Source organism: Eptesicus fuscus, chromosome 15, assembly GCF_027574615.1.
Source record: "Eptesicus fuscus isolate TK198812 chromosome 15, DD_ASM_mEF_20220401, whole genome shotgun sequence".
Taxonomy (NCBI): Eukaryota; Metazoa; Chordata; class Mammalia; order Chiroptera; family Vespertilionidae; genus Eptesicus; species Eptesicus fuscus.
Genome location: NC_072487.1, coordinates 52,857,430 through 52,884,836, shown reverse-complemented (window position 1 = coordinate 52,884,836; position 27,407 = coordinate 52,857,430). Strand labels below are relative to the sequence as shown.

General features: G+C 56.1%; 1 protein-coding gene across 4 annotated transcripts in view; it reads left to right on the top strand.

Moving 5' to 3' along the window:
- The window catches only part of CORO2A (coronin 2A), a 46,892-nt gene extending 21,241 nt beyond the window's left edge, over positions 1-25,651 (top strand). Inside the window, exons 1-13 of one of the 4 annotated variants that reach the window (XM_028145953.2) lie at positions 632-776; positions 3,441-3,641; positions 14,485-14,601; positions 16,166-16,315; positions 18,018-18,197; positions 18,891-19,007; positions 20,738-20,842; positions 21,599-21,695; positions 22,490-22,602; positions 22,951-23,041; positions 23,988-24,262; positions 25,306-25,443; positions 25,552-25,651. In XM_028145953.2, the coding sequence (XP_028001754.2) occupies positions 702-776; positions 3,441-3,641; positions 14,485-14,601; positions 16,166-16,315; positions 18,018-18,197; positions 18,891-19,007; positions 20,738-20,842; positions 21,599-21,695; positions 22,490-22,602; positions 22,951-23,041; positions 23,988-24,262; positions 25,306-25,437 (1,653 nt within the window). In that variant the 5' untranslated portion in view covers positions 632-701 and the 3' untranslated portion in view covers positions 25,438-25,443; positions 25,552-25,651. Of the gene's footprint in view, positions 1-631; positions 777-2,554; positions 2,641-3,440; positions 3,642-14,484; positions 14,602-16,165; positions 16,316-18,017; positions 18,198-18,890; positions 19,008-20,737; positions 20,843-21,598; positions 21,696-22,489; positions 22,603-22,950; positions 23,042-23,987; positions 24,263-25,305 lie in introns of those variants that run through there. The other 3 variants (XM_054727278.1, XM_054727279.1, XM_008141866.3) reach the window with 3 other exon arrangements.
- Positions 25,652-27,407: the final 1,756 nt, after the last annotated feature.

Genomic DNA, 27,407 nt, shown 5'->3' with positions numbered 1-27,407 from the left:
AGGTGACTGTGAGCTCAGGTAGACTTACTTGCCCAGGCCTCTTGAGGCTCCCTGACCCTGGGCAGAGAGCCGTCCCTCGGGCGTGGGACCAAGCTCTGGGCGGTGGAGGGAGAACTCTGGGAGTGGCTGGAGGGGCAAGGACTGTGGATGGCCCGCGGGTCGTGCTGATTTCAGCAGCCATGACCTGCCCCTGGCCCCACAGGCACGCAGATGCCAGGGCTGGTGGGTCCCCCTCCTTGGCATTTCACTAACATGTCCTCTCCTCTCCATGCCCTGTGCCGGGTTTCAGCCCAGGTGATCACCGCCTGCCCTCTGGCCCACCCTTCCTTCCTCCCGGCCGTCAGGGGAGTCCACCTGCCCGTGAAGCCCGGTCTCACTGTCCCGCCGTCCCTCCCCATCGCCCTCCGAGCCCAGGTGCTTTAACGTGGCTCCCGAAGGGGTCGGGTCCTCCCCTCGCCCACCTCTTCCCGGCAGGCGCCTGTGCTCTGGCCACACCAAGCACGGCCCCTGCTTGCCCACGACCAATGGCTGGGCGTGCGTGGGGCGGGGTGAGTCGATGGGTAGGCTGTGCTCTGTGACGGGTAACCCCACTCTCTCGGTGGTTCACTCTGTCCGTTCCTTTCTCTGTCAGGCTCTATGTCCAACCTGAGTCAGGTGCGGGGAGATGCTCGGTTCCATTCAGTCCCTTGGGGGGACCTAGGATGATGGAAGCTGTACCGTCTGGAACACGTGGCTTCTCCTCTCTTCACCAAGGACAGCGTGCTGGAGGGTCACAGGCAGGTCTTCCAGGCGGGACGATGGCTGCCTGAAGGCACGGAGGCTGGGATGTGAGGGGAGCCGCGCCATTGGCCGCAGACAGCCCTCCCACCCCCCGACGCTGCTCAGAGTGAGGCGGCTGGGGGACCTGGAGCTGAGCCTGCTGCCTTCTCCCGCCTGTCCCACCCCCAGCTGCCACCGAGAGGACAAGACCCCGGGGAGGTCTTTGTCCTGCTGTTCCTTCTAAGAGGACTCGCAGGACCCGCTTCTCCCAGGCCCGGGCCGAGGAGGGCTGTGCTGCTCCTTCGCGGGTGGAGGTTTTTGTCTTAGTCGCCCTGACTCCCTCCCTTTCTGACCGTTTCCCTTCTCGCACTGACTGCTGGGAAGCTCAGGCACAAAGCTGAGGTCCCCCTCCTCTGCATGGAGGACCCACAGCGCGTTCGGAGCTCAGCGCCCCGGCATTCCAGACGATCTCTGTTTGTTCCTGCGCGTCCCCTCTCTGCCCACTTCCTCGCATGGCTTTCCCACTGCCTCCTCTCTCCGTTGTGTTTCTGTGAGGCTTCCTCCCTCCTTGCTGGGATCAGATGGGCACTCATTAGTCAGTCCCTGCATTCGGTGCTGCCTCCTGGAGCTTTGGCAAACGCAGCCAGGCTTCTGGGCAAAGTTGCCAAAAGGAGAGTGGGAATGTCTGAGCTGCCCAGGACAGACCGGCCCCCAGGAGGCAGAGGGGCTACCTGGGAGGGCTCGGCTCACGGGTCTCCCTTGGTCACCACGACCTCCTGAGGCCAACAGTCCGACCTTGTGCCTTTGAACTGAGCGCAGAGAAGAAGAACCTTAAGGGTCCTGACCCCGTGGGAACCAGCCAAACTGTCTTCCTCTGGGAAGTTCCTGGGGCCGGGGGCAGGCAGTGCTCCGTGCTGGGCACTCCTGGAGCTGGGCCTTCTTGTGTTGAGGAACCCTCAGGCTGGTGGAGAAGATGAGACCTGACACCAGAGTCCAAATCAGGGCAGACGGTGTCAGGGACCTCGGGCAGGCAGGAGAGGCGGCTGTGGGGAGCCGAGGAGAGCACGGTCTCTGCCGCTGGGGGTGTCACGGGAGCTGGGGGTGGAGGATGTGGGGCTGCAGAGGTGGGTACAGGCAGTCGGTGGCTGGGAAGGGCAGGCCAAGCGGCGGGAAAGGCCAGGGCGAAGGCCCGGAGGACGGGGAATGCATGAGCAGACCCAAGGGGCGCGGCGGGGAGAGGGGTGCTCGTTATCTGGAAGGCACCCTTTAGGACATGAGCAGGGAAAGTGAATCTTGGAATATGGGGTGGGACCCAACCAGAAGGCCTTGCATGACAGGCTGAGTTTGGCCTTGAACCTGGAGGCAGTAATGCGTGGGGAGCAATGAAGGGTGCTATAAGGTGGGGGCCGGCGGTCAGGAGTACACCCAGGCTTGGTATCCAGAGGGGCCCTCTGCCTTACATGGGGAGCAGAGAGGGGAGGGTCCAGTGGGTCAGCGAGTTTGGGGACGAGGGTGTAACCTGAGCAGCAGCGAGACTGAGGGGAGGCCACACAGTGTCAGGCGTTTGGCCACTCGTTTGTGATCGGGGCCTCTCACCTCTGGCTGGTACTCTCTTTACTCACATTGCCCAGTTTATGCTTGTGTGTGTGTGTGTGTGTGTGTGTGTGTGTGCGCGCGCGTGTGCTTCTTTTTTAACATCTCCCTGTTAATCTTACCAAACTGCATGTAGTTCCCCAAACATTCCATATTTTCTTCTATCTCGCGGCCTTTGCTCGGCTATTCCATCTGCCTGGGACACCTCCCGCCAGCCCTCTCTTGTCCTGCCAACATGGCTAACTCCTACTCGCCCTTCAAATCACAGCTCACGTGTCACCTCCTCTGGTAAGCCCTCCCTGACTGCCCTGTACCCACCTCCATCGTCAGCTACAGCACCCTGTCGCAGTGGTCCAGACTCCCCCGTGGCCTCTCTCACAGGACTCTTCACTCCTATAAGACTGGGCTCAGGCTTACTCTTTCCGAAACCCCGGGGCCTGGCACAGGGTCTAGTCTCTCCCTGGTGCTCCGTAAACATGGAGTGAACAAATGCAAGGCTGGATGGGAAGCCTGGCCAGCTCTCAAGATTGCCGGGGTGAGCGTAGTGGTCGTCATTATTACTGTTGGCCAAGGGATCTAGACGTGTCATCTAATCTAACCCTCGTGACAGGTCTCTGAGAAGGATACGTTCGTGGTCCCCGTTTTACGGATGAGAAAAGGGAGGCTTCAGAAGCTAAGTCACTTGCCTGCCCAGCTGGCAAGAGGCAGAGCTGGAACTGAAGGGCAGGCTGGCTGGCTCCAGAGGACACAACGTTACCCAGTTGGCTGGGCTGGGAGGGGCGGGGTGGCTGGCCTGTCCGGCGAGATGGTGGATTGGGAATGTGCTGAGGTCTCTCTACCGCTTTTCTGCTCTTTCTGTGTTCACGCTTGGACGGATGAAAAGCAGGCAGGTCAGCAGTAATTACACATCATCTCGCTACATCTCACCGGGTCCATGGAAGTAGCCACCGAGATAGCCTGTTCCCTGGGTCCGTAGCACATCCCTGTCCTGGTTGTGCCCTCTTCTGTGTCCTCCCGCTGAGGCCGCCGTGCACCCCACTTCCCAGGCAGCGAGCCTCAGACCCCTTGTCCCCGTCTGTCTCCTGCAGATGTCATGGCACCCCCAGTACCGGAGCTCCAAGTTCCGCCACGTCTTTGGCAAACCAGCCAGCAAGGAGAACTGCTACGACTCGGTGCCCATCACCCACAGCGTCCACGACAATCACTTCTGCGCCGTGAACCCCCACTTCATCGCCGTGGTGACCGAGTGTGCTGGAGGGGGCGCCTTCCTCGTCATCCCCCTGCACCAGGTAAGGGCGCCTGGCGAGCCCAGGCCCGGACGGCTCTCCGGAGGCAGCTCGGGGCAGAGGGAACGTAGAAAGAGCCTGCTCTCTGCTACTGTGCCCTGTTCAAACCCTAGTCCTGCCTGTTACCAGCCGTGTGACCTTGAATAAGTCATTTCACCTCTGTGAGCCTTCGTTTCTTCCTTGGAAGAATATACCTCTCCTGGGATTCCAGCAGTTGCCTCACTATTCCTGGGATGTCCCCTCTACCCCACTGCAAAATAATCCACTCCTGAATAAAATAGATTTTTTAATGCATTGCCCAGCTCGCAGGACATCTGGGAAATCTCCAAAGCCACTTCCTCTCCCCCCTAAAGGAAGCCAACCCTGAGGTAGGAGAGGAAAGCGTAAGTGAACAGAAAGGACTGGCTCTCCTCAGGGCAGATGTTGGCAGTAGAGGTTGGACCTTAGGCCTTTGCTGATATTTAACCGTGTTGGACCCCCACGTGGCAGTTTCTTATAGATTCACCTAATGGCAGATCTTCTCAGGGGCCTGCGTCTCTGCCTTAAGGGGACCCTCCGAGGGGTCTCGAGCGCTGCTGGGTTGGTACTGCCTCTGGTGTGCAGCAAACGCAGAGACCAGGTCTCTGGAGGAAACAGTTCAGTGTGGACAGGAGTCCCACAGGTTCAGATCAGCGAATCCATCATCTGAGATCACCCAGCACATAAGCCACCAGGAGTCAGAAACAGGACTTCAGAACTAAAAATCACAAATTGGAATCTCATGAACCAGGCGTTCTGCTTGGGACCTCCTATCCTTGGAATAGGGGGGAAAAAGAACCAATACTTTTTTTTATCCATATAGCGCATTGTGGGCACACAATGGGTGCTCACACATGCTCATTGATTGAACAACTTACCCGGCAGTTGTTCATCCAGATAAACAGAGAGGACATAATTGGCAAAGGGAGTGGCTCAAGCAAAGGCATGGAGCGGGGACCATGTGTGGACTGTTCAGGGAACAATGCAGAGAGCTGTAGAGCTGTCTGGCCGGAACAGATAGAACAGTCTGTCTAGGGGAGGAAGGGAACTACCCTGGGGAAGTTAATCGGGGCCCGATGAGAAGGGCCTTGAATGACGGGGTTAGAAGCGCGAACCATATTCTAGAAAGATGAAATTTTTCAAGCTGGGGAGGAACAAGTGTACAATGGGATTTGCGGAAAGTCGTGAAGGTTAGAGCTGGAAGGACCCCCAGACATGGCCTGTTTGCCTACTTATTTCTTCCACGTTCTGGGTGCTTCTAAAAGATTCTGTCCAGCCCGGCCAGCATGGCTCAATGGTTGAGCATCAGCCTATGAACCAGGAGTTCATGGTTCGATTCCTGGTTTTCAGGCTGGATCCCCAGTAGAGGGGGCGTGCAGGAGGCAGCCGATCAAGGATTCTCATTACTGATGTTTCTCTCTCTCCCTCTCCCTTCCTCTCTGAAATCAATAAAAAATATATTTAAAAATAAAATAAAAGATTCTGTCCACCAAACAAACTATATTCTTAATTAATTACATGTTAATGTGTTTTCCTGATTTTTATGACCCGGACTTTTTCAGAAGTGCCATGGTTTCTAACTTGCATGAAACGATTAGTATGGGTAGGTGCTGATAACTGCGATGAGAAAATGAATTGGTTTGATGTGATGGAATGTGACCTGGGAGGGGCGAGGGGACCCCGGTTAGAGAGGAGGAGCAGAGAAGGCCTTTCTGGGAGGTGACTGTGGGCAGAGAGCCACTAGAACCCTAGAGGCAGAGTGTTCGGGCAAAAGGCACAGCAGGTGCAGAGGCGCTGCGGTGGGAATGGGTTTGGTCCGTGGTCGGCAAACTGCGGCTCGCGAGCCACATGCGGTTCTTTGGCCTCTTGAGTGTGGCTCTTCCACAACATACCATGGCCTGGGCGAGTCTATTTTGAAGAAGTGGTGTTAGAAGAAGTTTAAGTTTAAAAAATTTGGCTCTCAAAAGAAATTTCAATTGTTGTACTGTTGATATTTGGTTCTGTTGACTAATGAGTTTGCCGACCACTGGGTTTGGTGATTGAGAAACAAACAGGCGTGTTGTCACATGGCAGGAGCAGTGGGAGGTGGTCAGAGAGGGGGCAGGGCTGGGGCTGTGATGACCTGGAGGCCAGGGCAGGAGTCAGGCTCCACTGTGCGTCCAGCGGGACCCCACTCTGGAGGGTGGAGACGCAGTTGTCCTGTGCAGCTGATCGCGCGTAAACGTGCAGTTAGTTCCCTCTGGGCTTTGGAAACAGTATCGTAAGGAGCTTGAGGACACACGGTCATTGCTGCTGGCACAGACTCCCAGGAGCCCAGGCACAGCAGGAGCTGGACTAGTCAGAGCTCCTGCCTGGGGGTCACGACGCGATGCTGATTAGGGGGCTCTGCAGCGGGGCCGGAGAGCCTGCATCCCAGCAGCCCCCAGCGCGGCCCGAGAACACGCAGGGTGCCAGTCACCTCTGCCCCTCAGATAAGCACCAAATGACGTCTTCTTGCTTCTTTTTCCTTTCTAATTAATCTTTCTTGTTTTGAGATCATTGCACAGTCACACGCAATAGTAAGAAATAACAGATTCAGTTTGCCCTTCACTCCCCCCCCCCCGCGTCCCCCAACAGTAACATCTTGTGAGACTGGAGTTCAGTCTCACCGCCAGGGTCCTGACATCGGTACCGTCAAGATGCAGAATGCCGCCAGCATCACCAAGATCCCCCAGGCTGCCCGTTTTAGCCACAGCCACTTCCCTCGCTCCCACTCTCACCTTAAGCCTCGACAACACTCTGTTCTCCATGTCCATGCTCTTGTCATTTTAAGAATGCCACCTGAATGGAACCATATAGCATGGAAACTTTTGGGCTTGACTTTTTTTTTTTTTTCCACTCAGCATCAACCATCCATCCAAGTTGCTGCGTGTTATCAGTGGCCCGTTCTTTTTTATTGCTGAGTAGTATTCCTTCCGGGGTGTGAACGCACCACAGTTCGTTTAACCATTTACCCGCTGAAGGTCATCTGGATGGTTTCCAGTTTGGGGCTGTTATGAGTAAAGCTGCTGTAAGCATCCGCCTACAGGTCTCTGTGGGAACGTGAGTCCGTCTCCAGGTCTGCGGGACACATGCCCAGGAGGGCAGCGACTAGCTCGTCACCCATGTGTCCTTTTATAAGGAACTGCCAAGCTCTTGGCACAGAGAATTCCTCAGTATTGGTAAAATACCAGGCGGAGCAGACTCAGACTAGAAGTAGCATGTGTTGTTTATGTGAAATTCAAATACCCCTGGGCATCCCGTAATTTTTATTTGCTAATTCTGGCGACTCTTCTCCCAGGTGGTGCCGCTGCCGCTGATTTGCAAACTACATTTCAGTGCTCGACGGTCACCCGGTTCTTTTTTATCATTATGAAAGATTTTCCAACACCAAAGTAGGTAGAAAACAATACAGCAAACTCCTCGACACCCGGGTTCTAGAATTTTCAAGACTGCTCCTCTTGCTTCATCCATCCCTTTTCTCCCCCCCCTCCACTGAAGTATTCCAAAGCGAACCTTGGGCATTTTGTCACTTTATCCCCACACACTTTTCAGTATCCAAGTCTCAAAAGTAAGTGCATTTTCTCTCTCGACCACAACGCCAGGATCGCAGCACGGACCCTGGCTCCTGGGTCACCGACTTCCACTTCCTGTGCAACGTCCCTGATGCCTCCTGAGGGCCTCGTTGTGTCTGCATCAGGGTCCAGGTCGGCCCCTCGGCACCTTTGGTTGATCGTTTCTTACGTCACCACATCCAGGGGGAGGCAGCAGGAATGAGGGCCCGAGGGAGGGGAAGGACACAGGTTCTGGTCCCATCACGCAGCACTGACTCTGGGCGGATAGGACAGTTCTGACGTGGGTGCCATCGGCCCATTTCTTAGGGGAAAATGGCTCCACTGTACAGATGAGATGCTGAGGCTCAGGGAGATGAATTCCCCGAGGACCCTGAGCAGTAAGAGTGAGGACCCGAATGTGGCCCAGACATAGGCTCCTGGTTGGGTCCCAGGGATCATGTCCGTCCGGGCAGAGACGTGTCGGCAGAGATCGCCGTGCGAAGGAAGGGCGGGGAGGAAGGGACACGTTAGCTGCTTATTTAACCGAGTGCCTGCGCTGGAAGGTGTCCCGGAAGTCCTGCTCAAAAGGGCTAGGCCGCCCCAGGCGGGGTCAGGTGTCCCAGCGGGAGTGCCTCTGCAGCCAGGGCCCTGCCTTTTGCGTGCTGTGACCCAGGGTGACCCCCGTGGAGGGAGGTGCTTGCAGCCTTGGCAACAGAGGGCTGTGCTCAGGGAACAGGGCAGGGCGACGGGGAGGTCTGGGGACGTGCCAGGTTGGGCTCCTGACCCGGGGGCCCGCTCGCCGCAGATCCACCTCTTGAAGGAAGAAGGGTGGACTTTGCTGTGAGGTGTGGAGGATGGGCGGGGAGGAAGGCCAGGGCAGGCCGTGGGCGCTGGGAGGTTGCTGGGCGTGGACCCGGCCAGAGGGGAGCCAGGGGCCTGCGGGGTCGAATGGACACCAGGGCCTGCAGGTGCCTGGGGGGAAGGGGCACGTTTGCTGGGCTCTTAGGGGCCAGACGGACCTCCGCAAGCCTGTGTCTAACCAGGTCACTCCCCTGCTCAGAGGCCTCCCACGACTCCCCACTGCCTGCAGATAAGTCCTGCCTTCCTCGCCGAGCTCCCATCGCCGGCCCAGCTGACAGTTTGACTCTCAGAGCCTCCCGTAGCATCTCCTGTTCCTTCCACACTCAGCTCCCCTGCCTAGAAGTGCGAGGCGTGGGCTAGGCCTTTTTTCAAGTCCCTTTCAGTTCTTTGGATCGGTTTGGCCTGGAAAAGAACTCACTCGAGGAATGGGTCCTCTGCCTTCAAATTTCCCTGGGGCTGGCCTGGGAGGGGATGGAAAGGGTGTCTATGGGGTCCCAAAGGACAGCAGGGCCAGAGCAGGAAGTGAGGGGAGCGGGAGGGCCACACGGAGGCCACACTAGGCTCGAAGGAAGAAGTGTTTTCTCACAGTGAATATGGTCTGAAAGTGGAACAAAACGCCTGGGTAGAGAGTGAGCTCCCCGTCTCTGGGGGTGACCAAGGAGGGTTACCAGAGAACCTCTGAGGTTCACCGCCTCCAACCCTGGGTGTGGGTTTCTGCCGTAAACCATCTTCATGCTCATCTGAGTCCTCGTGGGGGAGGGCTGGGGAATGATGCCCTGATCCTTACAGAAACGGGATTTGCATTATAGCAGCAAGTGTGTTCCCAGGATTAGGGAATGCTCCTGTCATCCTTCCCTCTGCTCAGCTCTCTCTTCTGGGCAGCCCCCGGCCCCACGTCTGAACCCCTCTAATCAGGACGTAACTCATCTGTCCACACGTCCGTCTCTGTATAGGGTCCAGCCCTGAGCCCTGTCCAGGGTGACGGTCTCCATGCCCACAGCCTGACTCCTCTCGTCTGACCTCCCTTCCATCCCATGTTTCAGTCTGCCTTCCCTGCTGCCTGCTTCAGGACCCTTCCCACTTACAACCTGCCTACAGCTCTGCCGTTTTTTACCTAAAATTCCTGTCCTCCTCCCGGGCCTGGTCTAAGTCTCCCTCTCTTTAAGGCCCAATTCAAAGGTCTCCTCCTTCTCCAGGAAGCCTTCTCGGATTGATCCCCAGGGCCTCTCCTCTGCCTCTCTCTCCAGGCCCTGGGTATACTACCTCACGCCCTCCCCAGACTGGCAGCTCCTGGGGGGCAGGGACGCATCTTCTGCCCCATGTGCACGCAGTGTGGGGCCTGGCACATAGTAGGTCGTCAGCGAAAGGTCTGCCTGATGCTGATGGGAACAATGGTGTGAGGATGGCAAGAGGCAGGCCAGGCAGTGGGAGGAAGCGTTCCCCGTTCTCGTGGCTTGGCCATGGACTGGCTCTGTGGCCCCCAGCACACGTTGCCAACCCTCGATCCCCAGCTTCTGCATTATAAATGGGGACTCTTGTACTACTTCCTGGGGTGGTTGGGAAGTGAATCAAATTTTAGGAGCAGAGCACCCAGCACAGGGCCTGGCACATAAATGACTCTAAGTAATAGTTCCTCAAAAAAAAAACATTTGCAGACCTGCCCCTTGTAGAGTGAGAATGTGCTTGAGCTGTCCCTGGGAATACGATCAAGGCATCGACTTATTCAGCGAGGCAGCCCTGGAGCGAATGCCCATCGGTTGGGCAGGACGTGACGGGAGGCCCTCGGCGGAAGTGTGGCCTCACACCGAGTGCCTCCCTGGGCCCCCGAAACGTTCGGAGCAACAGTAAAACTGGATAATGGTGACTAACTCCAATGACCTTCCACTGACAGGTTCACCGAGGACGTACCACGTGCCAGGCACTGTCCTTAGCATTTATGTGTATTAACTCATTTAATCCTCATGCCCACCCTGTGAGGTCCTGCTGCTGCTGCCATTTTGTAAATGAGGAAACTGAGGCACAGAGCGCCGAGGTCACTTGTCCAAGGTCACGCAGTAGTGAGTGCTATAGCAGCTTTCAGACTCAGGAGCCACCTGCCCACCTGACCTCGCAGGCACACTGTGCAGGCCGCCGCCGCCTGCCCCCACCACCCCTGCCTCCCATGTCCACTCTGGGCTGTTGGGAGGGTCACTGGAGGCCATGACTGTGAGGGTCACTGAGGCCATTCCAAGCCGAGCCAGGTTCTCCGAGGTCTGTGAGGCGAGCCGGCGTATCTCCCCTGATGTAGAGCTTGAGTCCCCCATAAATCATAGGCCTGGTCCTGGCTGACGGCTGGCCTGAGGGGCAGAGGGCGGAAGTGGCCTCCTGATTATAAACTTCCTGCCCTGCCAGGGCTATTAGCAGCCCAGTCAATAGCCCATCCGTCTGGCTAATGCCTGCTAATGTGGGTCCTCAGCACAAAACCCTTTCAGGCACCAGCAGCCTGCCGCCTCAGGGGAGGGCCGGGCCTCTGAGGCCTGGAGGAGCCCACGCTCAGCTCTGGGAGCTGCTTCATCGGAGGAGCCTGAAGCGCCTCCTGGGCTGACCCGGGAGCTGTGGGTCTGAATGGGGCTCTGGGCACTTTGCCTCCTGTCAGCCAAGGACACTCAGCTCTTCCGAGGCGCCCTCGGGGCAGAAATTGGGGCATGGCCCTGGGCCAGTGTAGAGATAAAGGCCCTGAGAGCAACTGGGTGTGCCGTGGCCCAAGACCCAGCGTTGTTCATGCCCTTTGACCCAGGAAAAGATGCAAGAGAAGGGAAAGGCTGTGTGCAGGAAGCGGGCAGGACACTGACTCAGAAAGGGCTGAGCTACCTCAGCATGGGAAGGACCCCACAGCTCACCGCCCTGGGCTTGACCCTGCACCGGACCTGGGCAAGCTCCTCCTGCAGCCGGGGGTCAGGGAGAGAGGGGGTGACCCCCTGCTGGTGCCTGCCACCCGCAGGTACGGAGCTGTGCTGGCTTTTTACCACTCCCGGTCTCTCAGAGCCCTTCAAGTCCTGCAGTTTTATTTTTATTTATTTATTTATTTTTAAAATATATTTTATTGATTTTTTACAGAGAGGAAGGGAGAGAGATAGAGAGTTAGAAACATCGATGAGAGAGAAACATCGATCAGCTGCCTCCTGCACGCCCCCTACTGGGGATGTGCCCGCAACCAAGGTACATGCCCTTGACCGGAATCGAACCCGGGACCTTTCAGTCCGCAGGCTGACGCTCTATCCACTGAGCCAAACCAGTTTTGGCTAAGTCCTGCAGTTTTAGAACATTTTTGGCTAATCCTGGAAGGACCCGACATTTCAGAAAGTCTGGAATTTTATCTTAAATACCTTTTTATTGTAAAATTTACAGTTTTTATAGAAAGTTTGGAGGAAAATTCTTTAAAGACATAGAAGATGATAAAAATCATTCATTTAGCCCTAACCGGTTTGGCTCAATGGATAGAGCGTCTGCCTGCGGACTGAAGGGTCCCAGGTTCGATTCTGGTCAAGGGCATGTACCTTGGTTGCAGGCACATCCCCAGTAGGGAGTGTGCAGGAGGCAGCTGATTGATGTTTCTAACTCTCTATCCTTCTCCCTTCCTCTCTGTAAAAAATCAATAAAATGTATTTTTAAAAAACCATTCATTTATCTCACCATCTAGAGATAACCATTAATAGCATTTTGGTGTATTTTTGTCCAGTTGTTTTTTCTCAGTTTTGATATACACATGGACGTGCGTACACACCCACACATATACACATAATAATAGCTGCTCTTATTTGAGCACTTAAACCCATTGAGACATCACCAGTAGGCTTTCCTCGCACAGTAGCTCACTTTACCCCCATAGCAGTTCTGCCAGGGAGAGATGATTATTCACTCATTTTATAGATGGGGGAAAAGGGAAAATTTGAGCAGACACGATCAGATTTCAGTCCTTGAAAGCTCACCTGGTGACAGCGTGCAGGCCTAGAGCCTGGGCGAGGGGTCCATGGCTGGACCACGGTCCCGTGCAGACCTGAGCCAGGGCCCGTGGGTGCAGGGTTCTCGCTGCAGGGCCCTGGCGCCAGGTGCTGCCCCTGCTGCAGGGGGCAGGGAGCATGCCCTCTCTCTCTTCCCTGTCCAGGGACCCTTTTTTTTCCAGCCGTGGAGAAGGCAGGACCATCAGAAAGAAATGGAACTTTAGGCCGCCTCTTCACACATCACTATCAGCACCTGTCCAAATTCTTTCGCTCTTTCTCTGAATGGGTATGTGAGGGGATTTTTTTTTTTCTGAATTCTTTGAGGGTACATTACGTCCATCTTTGCCCTTTACCCCTAAATACTTGAGTGTATTTGGGGCTATTCTGTAACATAACCACAGTATCAGGTTCACATTGCAACAGTACTTGAATCTACTGTCCATTTTCCCATTTGTCAAGGAGCATCCTTTATAAAGTTCCCCCTCCAGTAAAGGGTCCATTCCAGGGGGGTGTCTGGTACCCTTCTTGAGGGGTGAGAGCTGAGTTGTGTGTTTCTGAAGGAGAGCCCAGGACCACCGCCTCTGTTTGCAGACCTACTATGAGGCCTGCATAAAGCCCCCACAATCCAGGGGCTCAGGTGTCTGTCTCCCAGGTTGGCTGGCGTGGCGGGGCAGCCCTGTGTCTGTTCTCATAGCTGCTGCCCTCTCGCAGTCTTATTAAGCGAGGTCAGAGGTGACCACCCCGGTGTCTTCGCTCAGCCTCGCGTGGGCTGTCCCACAAAAGCGCAGTGCCCCCTGCGGAGCCGGGGAGGTGCGGGGAGGGGAGGGGGTGGGTGTTCCCCAGGTTCACCCTGTCTTGAAAGTTCCCTTTTTTAAATCCTGGGACTGTTGACTCGGCGAGGTCAGATACTACGTCTTGAGCTCACCCGGCACCTCGCAGAGTGCTGTGTCCGAGGTTCCTCCTAAAGATTTGCTGAACGAAGGCCTGTGGGCCCGTTTTCCTCTCAGCTGTCTCTGTCACTCAGCTACGAGAGCAGTTGGGGGGGGGGGCATTCTGGTGGGTGGGCTCCGGAACCCGAGGCCGATGGTGCCTGTGGGCCGTGCAGCACGGGCAGGCGGAGAGCCCGGCCCGGCTCCGTGTGCTGCCAGGACCGTGCAGTGTGGGGTGTAAAATGCGTGTGCTGGTCGCTGCCAACTCCCGCGTCTGTGCCTGAACCCATGCGGCTCCCCGTGACCCGGGAGATACCCCAGTGTGTGAATAGTGGTTGGAAATTTCAGCTTCAGGGCTACATGGCATGCGCTCTGGGACCTGTGTGTCCCTCCCCCCCCACCCCCCACCGCCCCGTACCCGCTCAGGAATTCTCAGCAGGAAAGGGGGAGAGGGGAAGGGGAGGTCCTTCCTTTTTAATTGAACTATAATTCACAGACCATAAAACTCACCATTTTCAAGTGTAGGCGTCAGTGGGTTTTAGTATTTTCCATGGTTGTGCCGCCATCACCACTCTCTCATTTCCAAGTAGCTTCATCGCCCCAAAAAGAGACCCGGGACCCATTAGCAGTCACTCCCCATTGCCCCTCCCCGAAGCCACTCACCTGCTTCGGTCTCTGTGGCTTTACCTGTTCTGAATTTTTCATATGCCGTTAGTCAGGGTCTTGGATGCCAGGTACCAGGGGATGTGATAATATGCTCAAGCAATGAAACCACATCTGGTGTATCATCTAAGTGGCTTTTGCTGTCTGACTGATTCACTTAGCGTGTTTCCAGGGTTCATCCATGTTGTAGCATGCATCAGTACTTCGTTCTTTGACTGACTGAATAATATCCCATTGTATGAATACACTACCTTTTGTATACCCATTCATCTGTCGATGGACATTGTTTCCACCTTCGGACAATTTTGAATAATGTTGCTGTGAACATTGATGTACAAGTTTTTTGTAGACCTACATTTTCATTTCTCTTGGGGATACACCTGCAAGTGAAATTGTAGGGTCACATGGTAGCTATGTTTACCCTTTGGAGGATCTGCCAGACTGTTCTCCAAGGTGGCTGCGCCAGTTTCGCCTCCCCACCAGCAGCGTGTGAAAGGAAACGTCCTTTTATCGAACACCTCCTGTGTGCGAGGCCTGAATTCATAACCTGTGTTAGACCCTTTCCACGCCTGGTCTCCTGTACCCTCACACCAACCCTGTGAAATACCTGTGTCATTTCACTGAGGGAGACACTGAGGCTCAGAGCAGGGATGTGACGCCCCCAGGGTCACACGGGGAAGAGGGGTGAGTCCTAGAGTCACACCCAGTTCTGCCCCTTACGTCTCCCCGTTACTCAGTGATTGCTGACTGAATGAATGACCGGCGGGTGCTAAAGTGGACTTCGCCCCCTCTCCCCTCACTCCTCCCGGGCATTGTTTTGCAGACAGGAAAGTTGGACCCCCACTACCCAAAGGTCTGCGGGCACAGAGGGAACGTCTTAGACATCAAGTGGAACCCTTTTGACGACTTTGAAATCGCCTCTGCTTCTGAAGATGCCACGGTGAGTATCGGCCCTTAAGGCTGTTCCCTGAACAAAAGGAGTGGGATTGGGGCAGAGGGAGATGGAACTCAGCTCTGATGCTCCTGACTCCTTCATCCTTCATGAGGTGAGGTTACTGTGTGGGGAGGGGGGTCATTTAGATTTTGACCTTGGGGCATGACCCCCTTCTCTCCATGGGCCTCAGTTTCTCCACCTCTAAAATGGGCATAATAGCTCCAACTGCCTAGTGAAGATCCAGTGAGATTCATGAATTCCATTGGGAAAGTCCCTCTTCTGGGGGAACTCTAAAATGCCACGAGGAGCAATTTTATTGTGGCCAGAAAATACTGTGCCACTTTCAAACAGTAGTGAAGCAAATTTTAAAAGGATTAGAGTGGGAACCATATATGAATATGGACACCAAAACCACCCCAAAGCTTCAGTCCCACCAACTTTTTTGAGCTCCTATTCTGTACCAGGGACCTAATCCCTGTACCCACAATGTTCAGTGTTATTTATTTATAATTTTTATTCTAGGCCAATTCTAAAACGTGGTGGCTATAGCTTAAAACAAAAGACACCAATCTGATCAGGTGATTCAAGTACGGATAAATTTCATAGTTACCATTTATTGTGAGCCCACTGTGCTCCTCATTACACATATCATTTCACTCAGTCTTCCCTTCACAGCAACCTCACAAGGTAGGACAATTTTCTGGTGTATAGAAGCCGAGGATCTGAGAGGTACAGCTATTTGCCCTACATCGCACAGTTTGTAGAGGCAGCGCCGGACCTCAAACCGAGGACTTATTTCTATTCCCACTGCGCGATGCCAGTTCTCTAAAGTGCAGCAGCCACAGATGGAGGAAGTGAGGAAATAATACTAGAAACGTTGGCAATGGAGGGTTGTAGCTCCTGAGCCCTAGGTTTAGCTCAGAGCTGCCTGGCAGCCAAGGCAAAAAGGGAAGTAGAATGTACTGCAGAACCCTCCCTGTCTGATCACAGGAAGCACACCAGCTCATCAGGACAAGCAGGTAGAAAATTCTGAGTTTCCAGAGGGGATGCTGAGGAACATAAAAGGGGCCCCTTCGGAAGGGCCTGCCCTGTCCGGCTCCGGAGATTGTGTTGGCTGGCTCCCTAGTGCCTTGAAGATTCAGCACAAACCCTTCCTCTGGCCATTCAAGGCTCCACCCTGGGCCTTGGAGACCAGGGGCAGGAGGAGACCATGGTACTTTGGGGGGTGTTCTGTGCTGGAAGGCAAATCTGCTCTGACACCCAGCCTGAGAGTCAGGCCTGTGGCCCATCTACCCACCCACTACCTCAGGTCATTAGGATGGCAAAGATTACGGGGAGGGCAGATCGGGAGGCCTGGACTCATCTCTGGTCAACGCCAGCCCTGCTTGGGCGGGAGGACCTTGGCAAAGCCCGTCCCTCTGAGGTGCCCCAGCTGCCCCTCCCCTGAGGGAGAGGTGGATACAGAGCGAACGCCCCGTCCCTTCTGCTGGCCACTGCCCCCAGCTCTGAGGGTGGTGGGGTGCCACGGCGGCCCTGGCTAACACCCCCCTGGGCCTTGTATCCCCGGCAGATCAAGATCTGGGCCATCCCCAAGCAGCTGCTGTCCAGGAACTTCACAGCCTACAGGAAGGAGCTGGTGGGCCACTCCCGCAGAGTGGGCCTGGTGGAGTGGCACCCCACGGCGGCCAACATCCTCTTCAGCGCGGGCTATGACTACAAGGTGGGTCTGCGTGCAGCTCCCTGGGGCTGCCCGAACAAACGACCACGCCGAGTGGCTGAAGACAACGGAGATGCACTCCCGCTCAGTTCCGGAGACTAGCCATCCTGACTCCAGGCGTGAGGAGGCCGGGCTTCCTCCGGGGGCCCTGAGGAAGAATCCTTCTGTGAGTCTTCCAGCTTCCGGTGGCTCCCGGCACGCCTTGGCTTGTGGCCGCATCCCTTCAACCTGCCTTCGTTGTCACGTGGCCTCCTTTTCTGTGTGTCTGTGTATTTTCTCTTCTTTTTTATAAGGACACCAGTCAGCCCAGCTGGTGTGGCTCAGTGGTTGAGCGTCGACCTATGAACCAGGAGGTCATGGTTCAATTCCTGGTCAGGGCACATGCCTGGGTTTTGGGCTTGGCTCCCAGTAAGGGGTGTGCAGGAAGCAGCCGATCAATGAGTCTCTTTCATCAGTCATGTTTCTCTCTCTTCCTCTCCCTTCCTCTCTGAAATCAATAATAATAATTTTTTTTTAAAAAAAAAGGACACCAGCCATTGGATTTAGGGCCCACTCAAAGTCAGTATGCCCTCATTAGAACTAATTACATAAGCAAAGGCCTATTCCAAATAAGGCCACATTCTGAGGTTCCAGGTGGACGAAAGTTTGGGGAGGGCACTATTCAACCCCGTAGTCTGCCTGGAGGGGGTGGGCTGGGCCCTGTGGAGGGGGAAATCCATGGTGAGGGCAACTGAGATTCTATTCCGACTCACCTCTGACTTGCAGTGTGACCCGGGAAAGCCCTTGTCTTCTCCAGCCCCAGTTTCTCCATCTGTACACGGATGGAGTTGGTGTGACCATAGCTGTGGCTTTTAAACTCTTCCCTCCACAGGGCTTTACTGAGGCAGCTGCGGGGCCTCTGTGCTGGGTAAAACGGGAGCGGTGCGGAGGGCTTCTCCCCCTTCAGACCAGAAGTGCTCTTTATCTGTCTAGGGCAGGGGTCCTCAAACTTTTTAAACAGGGGGCCAGTTCACTGTCCCTCAGACTGTTGGAGGGCCGGACTATAGTTTAAAAAAAAACACACTATGAGCAAATTCCTATGCACACTGCACATATCTTATTTTGAAGTAAAAAAAACAAAACGGCAAAAACACCCGGCAGGCCGGATAAATGTCCTCGGTGGGCCGCATGTGGCCCGTGGGCCGTAGTTTGAGGACGCCTGGTCTAGGGTGTGTCTGCAGGGCGGCTGCTTGGGGTTGTGCAGGTTCCTCTGTACACAACGCCAGGGGGCACTGTTCCCATCCCAGGCTTTGGGGATGGATTGCCCTGGAACTGTGCGGTGCAAGCACACTGCTCTCAGAGCCTGTGCAACCAGACACGGCAGCCCTGTTTGCCTGTGCGAGGTGGGAGCTGCTGTTTGAAACCCCCTGGACTAGCTGGTCCCCCAGGTCCTCCTAGCGTGGATGTTTCATGGCTCCCAGGCAGAGGCAGATGGTGTGTTTTTTTTTCACGGCCAAGACAGCCTGGCTCCCGGCTCTCCCCTCCCACCACGAGGCAGCTTCAAGCCGGCAGATCCATCCTCCCACCGGAGGCCTCTTGGCCAGACTGCCATCTGTGGCTTCCCCCCCGGGGGATACCATGTTTCACTACGGCCCGGCCGGCGTGTGACTGTGGGGGCCAGGGGCGGGGAGGCCGCCGTGCTCAGAGCCGGCTCTTTGCCGTGCAGGTGATGGTCTGGAACCTGGATACAAAGGAGTCTGTAATCATGAGCCCCGTGAAGACAATCGACTGTCACCAAGACGTGATCCTCTCTATGTCCTTCAACACCAACGGCAGCCTGCTGGCCACCACCTGTAAAGACCGCAAGATTCGGGTTCTCGACCCCCGAGCAGGAACCGTGCTCCAGGTCAGTGCTAGGCTGGAGGCTGGCTTGGGGTCAGAGGAGCAAGGAGCGGAGTGGAGATGGTGGAGGCTTCTGAGAACAGGGCAGTAATGCTGTTCATTACAGTAATGGGAGTTCTGCCCAAGCCTTCCCACGTGTCAGCCCCATTTCTCAGATGAGGAAACTGAGGTAGGATGTGTCATCCCCATTTCTCAGATGAGGAAACTGAGGTAGGATGTGTCAGCCCCATTTTTCAGATGAGAAACCTGAGGCTGAAGAGAGGCTAAGCGACATGCCCACATCGAAAGCCAGTATTGAACCTGGTCTCGCGCCAAAACTTGTCAGTGTGCCTCAGCTCTGTCAAGGGGCATGACATGGGTCGGAGACCTCAGGGCACCACTGCTGATCCGCTATGAGACATGACCTCAGGCACGCCCTTTTAGGTGGCCAAGCCTCTGTTTCCTCATCTGCAAGAATGGGCTGTTAGTCTTTCCCCTCAGAGCATTAGATGAGATAGCCCAGCCCCATGCTATAGTGGGTGCTCAATAATCTTTCCACAAGAGCATGGAACTGGGCAAATATTTCCCTCTTGCAGCTCAGAAAAATAGCCCTGGAAGGGTTCTCCAGGCAGAGCTGGGGTGAGGAAGGGAGGCATTCCAGGTGGAGCAGCAGCATAAGCAAAGGCAAGGGCGTCCCTGACTGCACATGTCCCTCCAGGAAGCCAGCTACAAGGGGCACCGGGCCAACAAAGTGCTGTTCCTGGGGAACCTGAAGAAGCTGCTGTCCACAGGCACATCCCGGTGGAACAACCGGCAGATTGCCCTGTGGGACCAGGTGAGTCTCCCACGCAACGCCAACACCCCCCATCATCGCTCCTTAGCTGAGTTCTGGCTTCATTCATTCATTCACTCACGCACTCATTGATTGAATGTATTGATGAATAACAGGAAGATGCCAACAGCCTGAAGGCACAAGCCCAGACCTTGGGCATCCTCTAGTTCAAAGAGGGAGACTGGTCAGGACAGAGGATAGGGGGGGACACGTGGCCCCGTCTGGACCAGGACGGGGTGGAAGGGAGGAGAGGGCCTCTGGGCAGAAGGAAGAGCTGGAGCAGAGCTTGGGACGAAGGACTGAGGCAAGTGGGCAGGAGGAGCTGCATGTGGGGGGCAGGGGTGCAGCTGGGGAAGGGGAGGTGGGGGGCAGGTCAAGCAGTGTTGATTCAAGGAGCACTTGGCCAGAGTTTCAAATACCAGACAGATCACTTCCTTCTCTCTGAATCTCCTTCTTCATTCTATCTAATAAAAGGGTAATATGCAAATTGACTGTCACTCCAACACACAAGATGGCCACCCCCATGTGGACACAAGATGGCCAGCAGGGGAGGGCAGTTGTGAGTGATCAGGCCGGCAGGGGAGGGCAGTTGTGGGTGACCAGGCCAGCAGGGGAGGGCAGTTAGGGGTGACCAGGCCAGCAGGGGAGGGCAGTTAGGGGTAATTGGGCCAGCAGGGGAGGGCAGTTAGGGGTGACCAGGCTGGCAGGGGAGGGAGTTAGGGGCAATTGGGCCAACAGGGGAGCAGTTAGGCATCAATCAGGCTGGCAGGAAGTGGTTAGGGGGTGATCAGGCTGGCAGGCAGAAGCGGTTAGGGGCAATCAGGCAGGCAGGCAGGTGAGTGGTTGGGAGCCAGCAGTCCTGGATTGTGAGAGGGATGTCCGACTGCAGGGATTGAGCCTAAACAGGCAGTCAGACATCCCTCAAGGGATCCCAGATTGGAGAGGGTGCAGGCTGGGCTGAGGGACACATATCCCGCCCCCTGCACGAATTTCCTGCACTGGGCCTGTAGTGAGAATAAATAACAAAACAGGTGGCAGAAGGCTAGAGTGAGATCAGGTGTGTGAGAAGTCATTCATTAAGGGCAAAATGCTGCAAAATACAAGGTGGTGCACTCTCTCACACACACATGCACTCACATACACACAGTCTCTCTCACACACTCACATACACACACTCAGTCTCTCTCTCTCTCTCACACACGCATACACACACTCAGTCTCTCTCACACACTCACATACACACACTCAGTCTCTCTCACACTGACATACACACACTCAGTCTCTCACACACTCACATACACACTCAGTCTCTCTCACACACTCACATACACACTCAGTCTCTCTCACACACTCACATACACACTCAGTCTCTCTCTCACACACACACACTCAGTCTCTCTCACACTCACATACACACACTCAGTCTCTCATACACTCACATATACACAAGTCTCTCGGCCTGTCTCTCTCTCTCTCTCTCTCTCTCTCTCTCTCTCCTCTCTCTTCTCTCTTCTCTCTTCTCTCTCTCTCTCTCTCTCTCTCTCTCTCTCTCTCTCTCTCTCTCTCTCTCTCTCCCTCTCTCTCTCTCTCTCCCTCTCTCTCTCTCTCTCCCCACACACACACATATACACACACACCCAAGCAGAGCCCCGTGGCAGGAATTCTTAGCTCAGAGAGCACCACCGAGGACCCCAGGAGTGACCTGCAGGCGTCCTGGTCCCCTTCCCTTGCAGGACGACCTCTCCGTGCCTCTCACAGAGGAGGACCTGGACGGCTCCTCCGGCGTGCTGTTCCCCTTCTATGACTCGGACACCAACATGCTCTACGTGGTGGGGAAGGTCAGTCTGGCACGGGAGGAAGGTGGCTTCATGGAATCCTGAGGCAGGAGGCAGAACTACCCTAAGCCTAGCCCTTCTGGTGGCCAGACAGCAGCCTGGGCCCTTGGGGTGCAAGGCAGGGGCAGGGACAGGCAAGAGTCGCTGACCACTCTCCTGCTGTGGGGAGCCCACCCCCTTTCTCCCACCTTCCTGGCTCCCGAGAGCACCTGGGCCCAGGGCTTCAGCTGAACACGCTGCATTGGTTTCCCCTCCATCAACTCTGGGTCCAGACGAGGAGGGACCAGGGGGTGTGTCTCACCAGGGGCACCTTCAAATGGGGGCAGAGCAGGTCTTCACTGGGTAGGACTACCATCTGTCTCTGGCAACCCTGGCCCTACCCACCCTGACCGTACCCATCCGTGCCAGCAGCAGCACCCCCCACCCTGCCCCGCCCGGTCACTATGACAGAAATGCTCCTAGAGGTGAGACCCACTCGCTGGTCTCAGGACACACCACTCTGGTCCTGGGGTGCAGCTCTTAGACGGGGGTGGGGCTCCAGCCCGTGCCCCCAGAGCTTCTGCCTCGGAGACACCCCGGTGGGCTTTGGGTCATGGTTGGGGGGCCCCTCCTACTGCCTTGGTGACAGTTCCCTGGCGTTCCCTGTGTGAGGGTGGCTTTGCCAACTCTTTACCTACTGTGAACACCAGGTTCCTGCTGCATGGCAGTGGGGGCCGGTGGGGTGCTGGGGACCGGCTCTGAACACACCCTCCTCCGCAGGGAGACGGGAACATCCGTTACTATGAGGTGAGCGCCGACAAGCCTCACCTGAACTACCTGACGGAGTACCGCTCCTACCACCCCCAGAAGGGGATCGGTGAGTGTGGGGCCCCGAGGCCGCTTGGGACCTGGGGGGACAGGGATGAGTCAGGTTCCGGCCCCGCCCTGGAGGGGCCCACATTCGGGAGGGGAGGTGGTGGGTGAACAGTCTGGCTCGTGGGAGCTCTGGTTTGGGGTGCAGGAGGTTCTCTGGGCGGCTTCCCGAGCGAGGCCACACTTGCGGAACGGAGAGAGGAGGCCGAGCACAGCACGGGGGAGAGCGAAGGTGTCCTAGGCCCCGGTGAAGCCGTTAAACAGCAGCACGGAGATGGGAGAGGCTGGCCTCAGAGAGGCCCTGCTTTTTCCGTGTCTTTGGGGATAAAAGAACAAAACAAGACACAGCTACGTGTTGCCTACAAGAAACGCACTTGAACGTAAAGACACAGCTAGATTACGAGTGAAGGGATGGGGAAAGGTGTGCCATGCTAACAGGAAGCAAAAGAAAGCCGGCACGCTCTGTCAAGGGCATCTGGGGCAGGAGCTGTGGGGATGGCGAGGCAGGGCCTGGAGCCGAGCACGCTTCCTGCCGAAGTCGAGCTAAAATCATGTATATTCTTGAAGGTGGGGCCAGGGTCTGAGGTTTCAGCCCCATTCCCCCCCTACCCCACCCCCGCACAGGGCCTGGCCCAGCGGAGGTGTTCCTGCATGAACTGTTGGTTGACGGGAAGAATCGGGGGAGGAGGCGGTGTCTGTTCACATCCAGGTGTGCAGCCTGGCTTTGCCACTCACACCGGCCCCTGTGGCCCCAGCCCAGCTGGAACCGCTGGGCCCTAACTGACCATCTGCCCGCAGGTTTCATGCCAAAGAGAGGTCTCGACGTGTCCACCTGTGAGATCTTCCGCTTCTACAAGCTGATCACAACCAAAAGCCTCATCGAGCCGATATCCATGATCGTCCCCCGGCGGGTGAGAGTGGTGGGGGCTCTGCAGGGAGGCGGGAACCCTTCCCCAGAAGACTAACCCCGGAGCCTGGAGCCCACGCCCGAGGCAGCAACAGGGAGGCTGGTGGCCACTTCCCCAAGGGGCAGGCCTTTCCGTGGTCCGTGAGGCATCCCGGGAGCTAGGAGTCCTGACTCTTGCCTCACCTCTGCTCTGGAGTTGCTGTGTGATGACCTTGGGCATGACCCTTTCCTCCCTGGCCTTGGCTTTCTCAACTCACAAGGTTGGGGAGGACCTGGACCCCAGCTCTCTAAGGCCCTCCTGCGGGCAGCCTCCCCACCACCCCACTTCTCACTGTCCTGACTTCTCCTGCAGTCGGAATCCTACCAAGAGGACATCTACCCGCCCACAGCAGGGGCCCAGCCCTCTCTAACGGCCAGGGAGTGGCTCAGTGGGATAGATAAAGGTGAGGAAAGCCCAGAAGAGGCCTCGGGCGGGCGAATGTGGGGGGAAATGGCATGTCCTATGGCGCAGATGGCTGAGAGGGGTTTGGACCGTATTTGTATTCTCCTGAAACCCCGAGGACTGGTCCTTCACCATCAGTCCCCAGCCTCTGGGACGGTCGGATAGGGTCCAGGAAGGCAGGGACTGGCCCCGAGTGGCTCAGAACATTCCCTCCAAGTCAAGGGATTTTGCTCCATGGAAAACTACTAAGCTCTGGGCTGTGCAGAGTGACTGGATAGTCTCAGCTGGACCCTTTGCCCATCCTCCCACCTGCCCCTCCACAATCACTCCAGAGGCCCTCAAGGCAGCAGCCCCCACCCAGGCCCTGGGGTGCCCTCCGCCTGCCCTGACTCACCCTGCCTGTCCTGTCAACGTGAAGGCCAGCCCAGGGAAGGCCGTGGGTGCTCCCCACCCCCACTCCAGCTGCTGCCTCTGTGATTGGGATCTCCCTCTCCTTCTATCCCCCCAAACCCCACTTTTGTATAACCCGTAGACAGTCTCGCTCCTCCCTGGGCCTCAGTTTCCTCACCCTTCCCTGTGAGCCTGCCTCCCCTGCTGCCCAGCGTGCTGGGGGGAATTCGTGAACGGATGGATGGCAGGGCGGTGTGGTGGGACTGTCCCTACAAAGCAAGGGCGACGCTTCCCCACGGAGCTCGCGGTGCCGGGCAGCTCCAGGGCATGCGCCGTGCTGCTCCGGCAAGCCAGGCTTCCTCAGATGGTCACACGCGCGGGACCCCGATTCGCACTCTGGGTGCCCTGGTCCGTGGGTTTGTGCCTGTCTGCATGTGGCCGGAGCTCCCACACCTTTTGCGTGTCTGTGTGTCTGCGCACGCCTGCTTGTGCCAGTGCCCCCACGCCCATGTGCTTGTGGGCACTCAGCCCTCACACAGCCTTCGCTTCCCTCCCAGGGCCTGTCCTGGTGTCCCTTCGGCCCGGCTCCGAGCTGCTGAGCCCTCGGCCTCTGCCCCCGGAAAGGCCTCTCTCCAACTCCCTGGCCCCTGCCTCGCCTCACCTCCTGGACCGGACTGAAATGCTGGCGGCAGAAGATGGCCGGAGGCCCTTCTCTCTGCTCGAGGAGAAGGCGCCAAGGTGGACGGCAGAACACAGGCTGGAGGAGAAGAAAACGTGGCTCACGAATGGCTTTGACATCTTTGAATGCCCCCCACCAAAGACAGAGAACGAGGTGGGAATGAGGGTGGGGGTGCCTGCACTGGGGGGGAGGGGTGTGTGGAGAAGGGGGCAGAGAAATGATGGGTGAGAAAAATAACCAGCTGTGTGGCCTGGCTAGCTGCTTACTGGTAATTCACTCAACAAACAGGCATCGAGCACCGCCTGTATGCCCTGGTGGTGGGTGGAGAGCGGGGAGAGCCATCTGTAAAGTGAAGAGGGCTTGACGTGGTGGGTATTAGCATCCCTCCAGTTCTGACACTGTATTTGTGCTTTCAGAGCCAACATCGGTTAAGTGCTGGCTGTGTGCCAGGTCCCGCGGTGGGCACTGATGTGTCATCTGTGTGCGTTCTCTCAGCAGCCCTGGGAGTCAGTGGGTAGTGGCTAAAACCTCAAGGGCTGCCATCTCCCGGAGGGATGCTCATCCTAGCTCTCCTGAGCATGACCTGTCAGACGCTGGCCCCAGGGGCCGAGTCTCTCTTAGCTTCAGTGTCCAGAGCGGTAAAGTGGGGGCAGTAACACCACGACCCTCACAGGGCCGTTGTGAGCAGATAACAAAGATCCTTACTTAGGGGGATCACCCAACACCTGGTACCTTTCTGTACAGCGGCAGCAGCTGTGATAATGCTGACGTTAGTTTTCTGACCCCCATTTCCCAGAGGAGGAAGTTAAAGTTCAGAGAGGGTAAGTAACTTGCCTGAAGTCACACAGTTTAGTGATGGTAAAAACTCCAGTCTCCAGACATCAGGGCCAAACATCCTTTCCTCCATCCCATGGGGGAATCTAAGGAGGGGAAAAAAAAAGAAACACACAAAAAAAGGCACCAAAAACAAGTCTGAAACGTCAAGTCTTTTAATTTCATTTACTAGGTGAAGGAAACAAGGTTTTTGTAAAAGATCAATGCAATGGCTGTCCCCTTAGGCCTCAGCCACGTTAATTTAATCACCTCCACCTTTCTGAGTCCAAAAGGGACAATGTTTTATCCTTTCTGCTGGGGTCCTGCCCCCTCAAGTCCCAGGGCATTTACGTTACCTTTCCCTCTGTTCTGTGCTCTCCCAGCTGCTGCAGATGTTCTATCGGCAACAGGAGGAGATCCGAAGACTCCGGGAGCTGGTGACCCAGCGCGAGGTCCAGGCCAAGCAGTTGGAACTGGAGATCAAAAACTTGCGGATGAGCTCAGAATGGTCCTGAGCAGAGGTCTCTGCCCTCCTCGCCCTCAGGGACACCACTTGGCTCCATGGGGAGGTCCAGAACCAAACCACAAGTCCCCCGAGAACAACCGCTATTTCTACATTTTTTTACCAGAACATGAAACTCCGTCGCCGCAAGTTTCCAGTGGAACGTGGTGCCGTTTTCTATTTGCCTTCTCGAAACAACGGTGTCTGAATTGACTCTTTTTAGAGGACACCTTGCCTTCTGTTTGATTCTGCTTGTAAGGGTGCGTGATAAGCTCTAACTTGGTAGAAAATTAGAGCTACAAGGACCTAGGAGGTAAACCTGCCTGTGATTTTCAAACTGTGGTCTATAGAATGGGGCAGGCTAAGCAGGAGGCTGTACCCCTCACCCCCCTTCTGACGGGACAGCTCTCCTTTCTGTTTTATACATGTGGACTTTGATGGAATACACAATTCTGCGACTCCAAAAAAAATTAGAAGTGTGAAAGCCAGTGATTGGCCCAACTTCCTCATTTTACAGGTGGGGAAGCTAAGGCCCAGAGAGAGACACGTGATGCAGGTCCCCAGAGAGTTCGTGGCTGGGCTGAACTTCTGCTCTCCTGGGCCTGTCTGTCTGTCTGTCTGTCTGCCTGTCTGCTGTTTCTGCTCTGACACAGTTCTCAGCCCACAGAGCAGGAACCCGTTGGTTCTGGCCTCAGCGGCACCCCTGATTTGACGTGGCCTCAAGTCATTCCCTCTCCGGTCTCAATTTCTCCATCTGAACAAGGAGGCCCTGGGATCGACCACCGGAGACAAGAAATGTTGGCCTTGGCCTAAGGAAAATCACCTGCAGGGTGGTGAGCTGGTTTTGCCGTGGGAACTCACAAGACATTGGCAAAGGTGCAGAGGCAGGTTAACGTCAGGGAAAGAAGTCAAGGTCCGGCCCAATTCTAGAATACAGAGAGGAGGACAACACCATCCTCTCTTCAGCCAGAATCAGCCCAGGTGGGTAGACACTCCCTGGTGTAGGACGCGGGCCTCAGGGCATTGCTCAGACCCTGGCCGCCACCAAAGCCCTCAGGTCGCAGAGCCTGCCTCGGCCAGGATGACGTAGGCAGGTGTCCGTCCAAGGTAACAGAAGAGGCTCCCGGGACGTAGGGAGCCCAGTGCTGACAGTTTGCCCGCAGAACCCCCTGGCCGCCCGGCCGTGAGGGCTTGTGGAGGAGGGGGATTGTACGAGGCAAGGAAGCGAGACCACATGGCCCTAAAGTTCCCTTCCAGCCTGTGCTTCTTCTGTCCCTCCTTTGTGAATCTGTGTTCTGAGCCCTTCTCTGAGGTTCTCCCTTTCTTGGTGGTCAATACAGTGGCTTAGCTAGAGACAAATGTGCCTCCTGACCAAGGATGTTTGCCCCTTGCACAGGGTAATGCTGCTGGACTAGGATGGGGACTGCAGGAGGCCACCCGGCCTGGTAGGCTTCAGCCCAGGCTGTCCATTAGAATCCCTTTGGGAGATTCAGGAAATACGGATGGCCAGGCCCAACCCCGGACCGACCGATCGAAGCTGCATCAGCAGAGTAGGGCCTGGCCTTGTGTAGGTTTTTGTGAGTTCCCATGTGATTCTGCAATACATGGGGGAGACCCCTCGGGCTAATCCATCTGTAGCTGTCTACACTAAAGATGAGTCCAAGGAGCACCAGGCAGGTGCTGGGACTCCAACTCTGTCCTCTAAGTCCTCTAAGGCTAAAAGCAGGAAGCACCGTTCTGAGCCCTCCGCCAGGTCTCTGCCCCCGACCCTGTTCCCACAGGATGGGGGCTCTGATTGCACCCTCCCTTAGCCATGGCTGAGTTCCCCTGTCTGCTGCACATACCAGACACCCCAGTTGCTTGTCTTGTCCACCATTTACTCAGCCGCTGGGGCCCGCCAAGCTTGCCAAAGACCAAATCCTAGGTGTTGCCCGGAAAGCAGAAGTCTGGATGGGGGTCACCTCTCCTGCCTCATTTGGGGCC